Genomic DNA, 12,227 nt, shown 5'->3' with positions numbered 1-12,227 from the left:
TATGTAGCTGTGAAAGAGTAGCCAGTTCTCCTTAAGCTGGCTAACTATGTCACAGAGTTCCCTTTGTTTAGAAATCCTGCTAAATCTCAGCACATCACATTTCATTTAAGTACCGTGACTCAGATTTGTCATATGTTGAACACTTTATTCCTTTAGTTTCTTTCTGCACTGACTAAGGTAACATATGAGTAACTTTGATTTAAAACTGAGGTTACACCATATTGACTTCCTGATCCTCAAGGTAAGCTGAATGTGGTTAATTACTAAACACCTGTTCTGTGATAGTTCCTGAAATTATATATGCATATGGTTTATCAAATTTCATATCCATCTGTACTCTTCATAAAATTACTATGTTGTTAATAATGTAAACATTATTTTGTTGTTTCTGCAGTTTGCAGAGGGCCATTTCATTTGTTGGTCAATCGTATTTTGTTGGATGAGAAAGAAAGAGAGAGATAGAGAGAGAGAGAGAGAGAGAGAGAGAGAGAGAGAGAGAGAGAGAGAGAGAGAGAGAGAGAGAGAGAGAGAAAGAGAGAGATACTAAACTATACAGATACTAAACCCAGTTGATGGATGTTATTAAACGGAGCATTATCTTTCCATTGAATTTAGTGATAAATTTGCTTTGTTGGAAATCCCATATAAAAGTAACTTACATGCATTTAAAATACATTACAGTTCATTTAGAATACAAACGATTTATAACTCTATACTCAAGTTAACTTGAGTTTTAAGTTTTTAACTTAAGTTTTAACTTAATTGTAGAGTTCTAAATCTTCTGTGTTCTAAATGTATTCCAAATCTGTATTCTAAATGAATTCCAAATCTGTATTCTCAAAATTATATTAATGCAAGTTTATACTTATAATTTACCATAAATTAATATTAGTTGTAATTTCTTAATTCAATTTCCATGTAAGTAAGATTGCTTACTTACAAGATGTTCTTATATCTCCCCACATAGCATTTAGGGTCTGAAGATAGGGTTCAGTAATAATCCTGAAACATCATCCTAACAAATTAGTGTAGTATTGAGCTTGTATTATTTATAAGTTTAATAAAACCTATTTTTTAGGGATTTTCTTGTGGTGTAATAGTGTTTTTTTCTATATATATTAATATATATAGTATAAACTTTCTGTATGGATAGAAACCATGTAACATTCTTTCCCAATTGCATTTCCCAATTGCATTAGAAATGTATAAGCTAAGGAAGAAGCTTTTGTTTGCTCTTTATCATACTGATATATTGTTCTACCAATTAATTAAAGAACCCAGGGTTTGGATATTCTCCTGTCCCCTGACTGCTAAATGCCAGGTGCCAGCTTGCAAAATACAACAAAACACATATTAATATACACTTAAAGATATAAACGTTTCATTAGATCTCTTTTTTTTTTTTTTTTTTTAAATGTCAGCCTTGGCACTTTGCCATTGATGACTCAGTGGCGTATAGGGGTAACCAGGGTTTCCCTGGTTATACATACAAGAATACTTTGTACTCTTCATAGGAGAAACTTGGGCCTCTGAAGCACCTACAACCTTAAAGTGTCTTCATAAATGAATATTGGATGCATCATTGGATTTCATACAACCGCTAGAGCTCAGGAGGATATACTATACCCGCTGCCTAAAGATTCATCAGAGATTAATTACTACAATATTAATGGCTTTTTTAGGGCTATTAATCCACCAGACTTGTATTATTGCTACTATTGAATGATTCTGATATCTGTACCCAAGAATGAATCCCCCCCCCCCGCACCACTAAACATTAGAGATTCAACCTACAGGGCAGTTTGCACTCTTTTAAATGCCAAGCCATGGCTATAAATTCATGTTAACCTGGTTGTGGCAGTGATTTTGGGTGTGGGATGGAGAGAGAGAGAGAGAGAGAGAGAGAGAAAGAAAGAGAGAGAGAGAGAGAGAGAGAGAGAGAGAGAGAGAGAGAAAGAGAGAGATACTAAACTATACAGATACTAAACCCAGTTGATGGATGTTATTAAACGGAGCATTATCTTTCCATTGAATTTAGTGATAAATTTGCTTTGTTGGAAATCCCATATAAAAGTAACTTACATGCATTTAAAATACATTACAGTTCATTTAGAATACAAACGATTTATAACTCTATACTCAAGTTAACTTGAGTTTTAAGTTTTTAACTTAAGTTTTAACTTAATTGTAGAGTTCTAAATCTTCTGTGTTCTAAATGTATTCCAAATCTGTATTCTAAATGAATTCCAAATCTGTATTCTCAAAATTATATTAATGCAAGTTTATACTTATAATTTACCATAAATTAATATTAGTTGTAATTTCTTAATTCAATTTCCATGTAAGTAAGATTGCTTACTTACAAGATGTTCTTATATCTCCCCCACATAGCATTTAGGGTCTGAAGATAGGGTTCAGTAATAATCCTGAAACATCATCCTAACAAATTAGTGTAGTATTGAGCTTGTATTATTTATAAGTTTAATAAAACCTATTTTTTAGGGATTTTCTTGTGGTGTAATAGTGTTTTTTTCTATATATATTAATATATATAGTATAAACTTTCTGTATGGATAGAAACCATGTAACATTCTTTCCCAATTGCATTAGAAATGTATAAGCTAAGGAAGAAGCTTTTGTTTGCTCTTTATCATACTGATATATTGTTCTACCAATTAATTAAAGAACCCAGGGTTTGGATATTCATATGCCTCCCATTACAGGCAAATGAAATAGCCTGTGGTGTGCTAGGTCATGTAGTGCAACCAGTGTTCATGCAGTATAATGTATAAGCTAAGTGGAATTGTTAATTGTGTACCATGGGAAATGCACGTGACCATGCATAATTTTAGATGCCTGTGCAGTGAGGTCATTATGGGTCCAGCAAAATTCACTTATGTGTGCATAGAACAAACAAAAATCAACTATGACATACCTTACAAACTGGACTGTGGATGTCTGGTCTACCATGTACCCAAAATTCAGAAAGGAACAGTGATGCATCATGAACAACAGTAATATTTCTGAAGTGATGTCTTTTTCTTCCATGAAACTAATTGTTTTTGAACATTATTATGGCAGGTCCTGTCACACATGTCATGTAATTCTGACAGAAAATGCAAGGATCCACTCACTTGGAAAACTTAGGGAATTTAAAAATTATTAAAATCTCACGGAAATATCAGGAAAAATCTTAATTATGTACAGAGCCGGAACTAGGCAATCCTACACCTGGGGTAAAAGTGTTATTAGTATGCCCACATTAAATGCAGGGTGGTCGATGCCTGGGGACAACATGTCTTCCTGGCACTCCTGAGTGTGATAATGTAATGTGAATGTAATAGATAAATCCTTCAGTTTGTGCCCCTGAACTCAGCACCCAGGGGGGGGATTGCCCCCACATCCCCACGCTGATACACCTCTGCAATCTTTATAACTTTATGAAAATTACTATTGCAACGGTCTACGATTTGCATATATTTATTAATAAATTCATTTAAATAATAAACAATGAATATAACAAAACAAAAGAAACAAATATATGTATTTGTTTATATCTGTAGAGAATTTATTTCTATATAAACTACAAAGAAAGTACATATAACTATGCTGCCTCCGTAGCCAGGTGAGCAGGAGCAGCAGTGCTGCATTAGCAAGGGCACATGATGCAAGAAAGCAAGCTTATATAGCATCAGCCCAAAAAAAAAAAAAAAAAAAAAAACCCCCCTTATTTCACCCATCGCCTCGCTCCAAATGTTTATCAAGTTCTGCCTTGTTCCTATTTAAGCTATCAACTTCTACAATGACAGATGAAAGTTTGTTCTAGCAATCAACTACTCGCTGGCTAAAAGCAAACTTCCGCACATCTATTCTACAACCGTCTTTCCTCAATTTGAATTTTTGCTCTCTCAGGTGATTATTCTGAGCAAGAGGAAAAATCCCATCAGCATTGAGCATGCTCAAACAATTCAAGGCTTTCTACACCTCGATCAGACCATCTCACAGGTGCCTAGTCTCCAGACACTGTAATTTGCAAAACTTGAGTTGCAGCAGTGTACTGTCATTAGCGTCATTAACAACCCTGCCAACCTTTGTATCGTCTGCAAACTTATACATTAAGCCTGATATATCATCATCAATATAATTTATAAATAAAGAAAACAAAAATGGACCCAACACTGAACCTTGAGGGACTCCATTAATAACATTAGTCCATGAAGAGCAGTGTCCATTGATTTCCAATCTCTGTTTTCTCCCACTCAACCATCCCTTTATCCATAGCAGCAATTTGCCTCCAATGCCACACTTCTCCAATTTGTGCAGCAGTCTTCCATGTGCAACAGTATCAGAGGCCTTTCTAAGATCCAAATATATGTTATCAAAGTTATTCTTTGCATCCAGTTCCTTTATGACTACACCATAGTATCCAATCAAATTAGTCAGACAAGACTTCCCCTTAACAAACCCATGCTGTGTCTGAGCTATAACTGAAGTCTTGTCAAGATGATCCTGCAATGCTTCTTTAACCAGTGCCTCCATTAATTTCCCTCGAACAGAAGTTAAACAGGTCTATAATTACCCATGTCTCCCTTTGATCCTCCTTTGTGGATTGGGGTCACATTTGCACATCTCCAATCCATGGGTACCTCAATGGATTGGAGATGTGTCCCCCTGAGTCCGGGGAAGCTCTCATAATTATGGCTAAGAGTTTGCATATTTCCTTTGCTGCCTCCTTTAATATAACTGGACAGATCCCATCCACCCCAGTTGCCTTTCTTTTGTTTATCTTCAACAATTTCCCACCACTTTACTCTCAGTTATTATAAGATTCTCTAGCTTACTGCCAGAGTTGAATACACATCTGGCATTTCCCTCGCTGAATAACTCCTCATGTGTGAATGTCGATGCAAAATATTCATTTAGTTTGTTAGCTACCTGAGCAGGATCATCAACAGTTGAACCATCAATATCAAGTGGACCAATCTGATTCATCTCCTTCCTTCTAGAGTTTACATAAGTAAAGAACTCTTTGCTGTTTTTCTTTGCATCCTTTGCCAAAGATTTCTCGTAATCTGCTTTGGCCTGCCTAACCTCCTTTGTAACTTGGTTACAGACCAGCTTATATCTATCATAGGCTTTTGTGTCACATGTTAATTTATATGTATCCCATGCATTTTTCTTCTCTGCCATATGTCTCATTAGTTCATCTGACATCCATTTAGGCCTAAATCTTGAACAATATTTCTTAGTTGGTATGTAAAGCCTAGTAGCTTCCAAGATAAGTTCTTTGAATGCTTACCATTTTGAATTTGCTGTTGGTAACATCATCAGTTGGTCCCACTGTATAGAATTTAAATATTGTCTCAGACTATTGTAGTCGCCTTTATGAAAGCAAAAACCCTTCCCTTTACCCCTGATGGTAGTTACCTCTTTGAGTAAATCCCACTTCAGCACACTGTGATCACTGCCATCTAGTGATTCCTTTATCGGCAGATTCTTAATGCATGAAGAATCACTACTGATAATCAGATCAAGAGTATTACTCCCTCTAGTTGCCTCCCGAACATGCTGATTTAGAAAACAATCATTCAATAAATCTACAAAAGCCTTGCTAGTGTGTGAGTGACCAGCCCCCAAATTCCAGTCAATATCTGGGAAATTAAAATCTCCCATTATAAGATCTGATTTACTGGCTCACTCTATTTCCCTGTACAGTTTTTTATTATACTCATCAGTTTTCTGAGTAGTGCAGATGGTCTGCAAGAGTAGCTCATGGTGTCTTGTCATTGATATACAGGAATTTTTCTAGCAGGAATAAGGAGGTGATTATCCCCTTGTTTAAGGCAATGGTCAGGCCACACCTTGAGTGTACTGTATACAGGTCTGGAGGCCTCATTTTAAGAAGGATGTAGAGCTGTTGGAATGAGTACAGAGAAGGGCAACAAGATTAGTGAATGGAACAAAGGGTTGCTCTTACGAAGAAAGGCTTAAGTTTTGCAAATTACAGTGTCTGGAGATTAGGCACCTATGAGGTGGTCTGATTGAGGTGTATAAAGCCTTGAATGGTTTGAGCATGCTCAATGCTGATGGGATTTTTCCTCTTGCTCAGAATAATCACCTGAGAGAGCATAAATTCAAATTGAGGAAAGACGGTTGTATAATAGATGGGTGGTAGTTTGCCTTTAGCCAGCGAGTAGTTGATTGCTGGAACAAACTTTCATCTCATTGTTGAAATAAATCATTGTAGAAGTTGATAGCTTAAATAGATTCAAGGCAGAACTTGATAAACATTTGGAGCGAGGCGATGGGTGAAATAAGGGTTTTTTTTTTTCTTTTTTTGGCTGATGCTATATAAGCTTGCTTTCTTGCATCATGTGCCCTTGCTAATGCCGCACTGCTGCTCCTGCTCACCTGGCTATGGGGGCGGCATAGTTATATGTACTTTCTTTGTAGTTTATATAGAAATAAATTCTCTACAGATATAAACAATTACATATATTTGTTTCTTTTTCTTTGATATTTTTGTTTTGTTATATTCATTGTTTATTATTTAAATGAATTTATTAATAAATATATGCAAATCGTAGACCGTTGCAATAGTAATTTTCATAAAGTTATAAAGATTGCAGAGAGGCGTATCAGCGTGGGGGATGTGGGGGGCAATTTCCCCCCGGGTGCCGAGTTCAGGGGCACAAACTGAAGGATTTATCTATCACATTCACATTACATTATCACACTCGGGACCGCCAGGAAGACATGTTGCCCCCAGGCATCGACCACCCTAGCTACTCACACTTGAGCATTTGTGCAAGTCAAGCAAAATACAACTGCCGCCAACATATGCAGGATACATATGCCAACATATGCAGGATACAACATATGCAGGAAACAAAGCTCAGGAGGTGTGAGACTGACCATTCTTTATAGAAATTTGTAATTGGAATTTCTTTGTTATTTTTGAAATTTGTAAAACACTGTTCCTCCCTGATATTTTATTTCCATAAGTTATTATAAATCCTGAATTTATAATTTGTTTTCACTCACAAAAAATTCTGGAATCATAAGTAGCACTTACAAAGATAATGCAGTATTTCTTTTAATAAAATTTTTATTTTTATTTTAAACAAAGAGCACAAGTTGACAAGAAGCTATTATCCATGGCCAGAATACACCTTAATTTTTTGACTGGCTTTGAAAGTAGTTGACTAGTATGACTTCTCAATATATGGGATAGATGGCTGCATACGTTTTACGTTCCACTTACATTGTGGAATGGTAATCCCTTTAACCCTTAATTTTCACTTTCTAATTGCTTCCATCATTCAGTATGATTGATGTCTTTTGAGGTTATGATAGGCATTATGGTGAGATCTAATCTTATCAGGCAAATTTTGGAAGCTAGAGAGTTACCTATTGGTAACTCTCTAGGTGGCTTCTGGTCAGTTAGTGTATAATCTCGCTGCATACAGGTTACTGCATGCATACGCTACTTCACTCCAGTCACTGCCAGATAGTGACTGGAGGGAGGTAGTGTGTATTTGGGGACATTTTTGAGGCCATGTTATGTCAAGGAGTTGATATATTCTTGCCATGTGTATTCCATATCCAAATATTTCACCACTTCATACAACGTGTCCTCCCCACCTTTTCTTATTACTGAATACATCATGAATAGTAAAACTAATAGAACAAGCTTATCTGTGAAAAGATCTAAACCTCCCAAACACTTCCTCACTCTTTTACAAATATATGAGTTTCAGTTCCAATCTCTATGTTGTATATGATAAATCTATAGTCCTTTTCAGTTGAAGAGGACTGTAGTAATTCTTGCAGTCATTGACAGGAACTGAAACCAGACCTTTCCAAATGAGCGTCAAATGGTGATGTATTGTGCTTAAGCTGCCCCGAGGAACCTATGTATCATTTCATTCTAGGCAAGTTCTGATATTTATGTGTCTTACATTATCTGAAAGATATAAATTCTTGGCTACATAACCATAATAAACTTATTTTGAAAAAGTGCATAGGTTTTGATATATTTTACTAAGAAAACACATTTGTTGCCTCCACCACTTGTTCAGCATGGACGCTGGTGTTTGATGTGTTTAATTAGCTGTGTATTGAAACCTAACATATAAATACACTTTATTTTTTAATAAATGGGATTTATGTAGATTAAAATAATTCATTGTTTAGATTAAGGTATTATTATACCTTAATAATAATATTAATAATAGTTTTATATAGATTAAGGTATAATAATACCTTAATCTATATAATACTTAATCTTAATCTATATCTCTATAGATTAAGGTATTACTGAATTTTAATATGATCTTTTTGTTCTAATCAAAGTTTTGTATTTGAAATGTTGTTAAATTATCAATTTTCTTCCTGATGTGATTTTAAAATAAACATTTAACTGTTTAAATAGAATACAGTTACTTTCTTTTATATATTTTTCATTATATTTATTAAGCAAGCATTTGGTTGCTTTCTGAAAGTATTAATGCTTTAAAAATTAAATTGATATTGACTTTTATTAATATTATTTTATTTTAATGTAGTATTAAAAGTGATGTGCAAAGTTTGCTTATACTCTGTTAAATGTCTTCACAGTGTCAATTCGGTGTACTGATGCTTCTATTGTAATATTCGTCAGAACCAATCAGCCATTCCATGGTCGAATATATGCCTTAGGTCGTAGTGAGACATGCCATGCAAACGTGTTAAACAGTCAGCAGTTCCGCTTAGACCTTTCACTAGGAGGACAGGACTGTAACACTCAAACCTTGGTCAGTGTTCAATAAATATTTTTATTTTCAATTAGAATGTGATCATCCTTGTAGAATAATGTATTAGACAGTAAGTGGTTTCTTTTCAGGTGATTTTACAGTGTAATAATGCAAACTTTGGTACAGAAATAAAACTCAGATATTAGCATTAGTAGATGCATATGATGCAAGAAAGCAAACTTATACAGCATCAGCAAAAAAAAAAAAAAAAAATTCTATTTCACCTATCGATTCCCTCCAAAAATTGGTCTAGTTTAGCCTTGAATTTATTTAAGCTGTCAACTTCAGTTCCACAATGCCAGACAGCAGTTTGTTCCAGCAATGAACCACCACTGGCTAAAGGCAAATGTATGTACATCAATTCTGCAACTATCCTTCCTCAATTTGAATTTCTGCCCCTTCAGGTGCATAATCTGAGCAAGAGGAAGAATACCATCAGTATTGAGCTTACTCAAACCATTCAAGGCCTTATACACTTCAATCAGATCACTTCACAGGTGCCTAGTCTCCAAATGCTGTAATTTGCAGAACCTAAACCTTTCTTGGTAAGAGCAAAGATTAGTGTTGCCTGTATAGGTAAATGCATTGTTAATCCATGCTTTTTTAGTATAGTTTTACAGAGGAAATACATACAAGTATGGAGATTGTATGAGATCTTATCTCTATTTTTGCATTCCTCCAACAATTTGTATTTGCATTTTAATTACTTGAAATTTATACCACATGTGAGTGAGTGGGTTCTAGGATACCATGATAGGATGCATCTATTTCAGTCAGCCATTCTGAAACAAAATGGTTGTAATTCAGATTATAAACACCTGTTTAGAATTTGTGTTTATAATCCAGATCCACTGGAAATCAGATTTGTATATGGGAGTTGGGGTGGGGTTGTCTTTGGATATCTTAATGTGTTCTTTATTTTTATCAGCTACCTTGAAACAAAATTGAAATAGGTGACTTTGTTCACTATGTTGAAAAGGAATAGAAAGTTCCATGGAACTAATGGAGCTTTCCATTAGCCCTTTTTTGGAAGTCATTAAATGGGTACTTGTTGCTGCATTAAGTGCATATTCTGTAATACTGGTTAGTATATCAGGGCAACCTATTGCAATAACCTGTTGGCAACGACAATTTTTCTTAACGCATCCTGCAAAAAATGTCATTGGAAAGGTGAGGGAAACATCAGGCCCAATCCTTCCTCAGTATGAATTTATGCCCCCTTTGCAAGCATAGTCCTTAAAAACCTCAGATCACCTTGCAGGTGTCTAGTCTCCAGATGCTGCAATTTCAGAGCAGAAGCTTTCTCAGTAAGAGCATTCCTTTGTTCTCCTCATCAGTCTCGTTGTCCTTCTCTGTACCCATTCCAGCAGCTTAACATTCTTTCTAAAATGGTGCCTCCAGACCTGTATGAGGTACGGAAGATGCGTCCTGACCATTGCCTTATGCAAATGGGATAATCATTCTTTATCCCTGCTAGCAAAATGCCTGTATATCATTGACAAAACCCCCTTTTGCTGTACTGGCAGCCTATCTGCCAGTACAGCAAAAGTAAAGCCTAATAATTGTGCAGTCAGATATAAAGTTCTGCTCACAGAACTTTATATCTGACTGCACAGTTATCTCTAGGTCTTTTATTTTCCACTAAACTTAAGTATTACTACACATTTGGTATCTTAATCTGGGATTGCTGTAATCACCTCCTTATCACTGCTAGGAAAATTCCTGTATATCAATTACAAAACCTCCTGAGCTGTCCTGGAATCCTGCTGTACTGCTCAGACAGCTTCATATCCGACTTCACATTAACTCCCCAGGTCTTTTATCCCTTCTTCGCTACTCTGAGTATAGTATTACACAGTTAGTAATTTAATCTGGGATTACTGCTACCCATATGCAGTACCATGCATTTGTCAATGTTAAACTTCAACTGCCATTGCTTTGCCCACCTGCCTAATTTTTCTAGATCTTGTTGCAGTAGCTTACCTTGATTACTGTCATTAACTACACTGCCAACTTAGACATTAAACTTTATATACTGTCATCAATATCGTTAATAAATATAGAAAACAACAATGGGCCTAGCACTGAACCCTGAGGAAACTCCACTAATTACATAGTCCAGGAAGATTAGTGTCCATTAATAATTACTCTCTGTCTTCTCCCATTCCTTAATCCATAGCAGTAACTTGCCCTTAATGCCATACTACTCCAATTTGTACAGCAGTCTTATATGTGCAAAAGTATCAAAAATCTTTTTGTAATTCAAGTATATGATAAAAAATTATTTTTGCATCATAATATCCGATCAGATTGGTCAGACAAGAATTTCCCCTTAAGAAATCCATGCTGTGACTTATATAATTGCATTCCTGTTTAGGTAATCATGCATTACTTCTTTAACCAGTGATTCCTTATTTTCTCTGGAAATAGAAGTTAAATTACCAGATCTGTATCTTTGATCCCTTTTGAGAATTAGAGAAACATTTGCACAACTCCAGTCCATAGGAGCCCTTACTGAATCCAAATTTCTTTCATAATCATGACTAAAGGTTTGTTTACCTCTTTTGCTGCCTCCTTTAATATAATTGGATAGATCTCATCCCATCGCTCCCTATATTCAAATTTTAAATCCTTTATATCTGAGCAACACCATGTCTCTGTTATTCCAATGCTGCATTTGATGACTTCACCAATACTGCAAATTCTTCAAATTTATTTACTATACTCCTAGCATTAGTGTACATGCAAGTTTATATGCAACTGTTTTAAATCTTAGTAATCGTAACACAGCCCATGTATTTGCATATTCTATGAGGATCCCCCTCTCCAAAGTAGTTCTTGAAACTTTCCATTCCAGCCTGCTGCATGTTCCAATAGAAGCTGGGCAAGAATCACTTTCATCTCTGCCTGTAGTTATGACTACTATTAATCTATTGTGTGGCTACACAGTAGCCACACAGGTGATTAACAGAACTCTATAGGCTAGTAGTTTTCTGACTCATTTAACTCTGCCTTGATAGCATCAGTAAACATTTTTGCACCCTTTCTATTTAAGTGTATCCCATCCCTCTAAAAACAATTACTCCTGTTAATGAGCACAGATCACATTGAGAAAAATTCTACCCAATGAGCCTTGCACAATCTCTTTTTTCTCTCTCTCTCTCTGCAGATTAAAATTCATTGACAAGGCTCTCATAATCTATTCCCTTCTATTGTGTCTGGGTAGAATTGCAGACACTTTCAATTTCAATTGTAACAACTTTTTCTCAGCAAAAGTTCCAAAAGTTGGGAGCTGCTAAAGTTCCATTTAGCAGCTCCTAAAAAGCATTTCAACAGCAGTATAGTATGTGTTTGTGTAAATTTTATTAATTATTGGGTGATTCCATGTCAAGTGGCAGGTGCCTCCGTAGCCAGGTGGGAAGGAGCAGCAGT

At 35.6% G+C, this 12,227-nt stretch overlaps 1 protein-coding gene across 1 annotated transcript in view; it reads left to right on the top strand.

The window, feature by feature from the left end:
- The window catches only part of LOC150087198 (uncharacterized), a 137,900-nt gene that overhangs the window by 58,424 nt on the left and 67,249 nt on the right, over nt 1–12,227 (top strand). Inside the window, exon 7 of the mRNA XM_090372407.1 lies at nt 8,620–8,795. Within this exon, the coding sequence (XP_090228533.1) occupies nt 8,620–8,795 (176 nt within the window). The remainder of the gene's footprint in view (nt 1–8,619; nt 8,796–12,227) is intronic.

This window comes from Mastigoproctus giganteus, chromosome 4, assembly GCF_048544385.1.
Source record: "Mastigoproctus giganteus isolate SK-2022 chromosome 4, ASM4854438v1, whole genome shotgun sequence".
Taxonomy (NCBI): domain Eukaryota; kingdom Metazoa; phylum Arthropoda; class Arachnida; order Uropygi; family Thelyphonidae; genus Mastigoproctus; species Mastigoproctus giganteus.
Note: the sequence above shows the minus strand (reverse complement) of the source record. Positions and strands in the feature narration are given on the sequence as shown.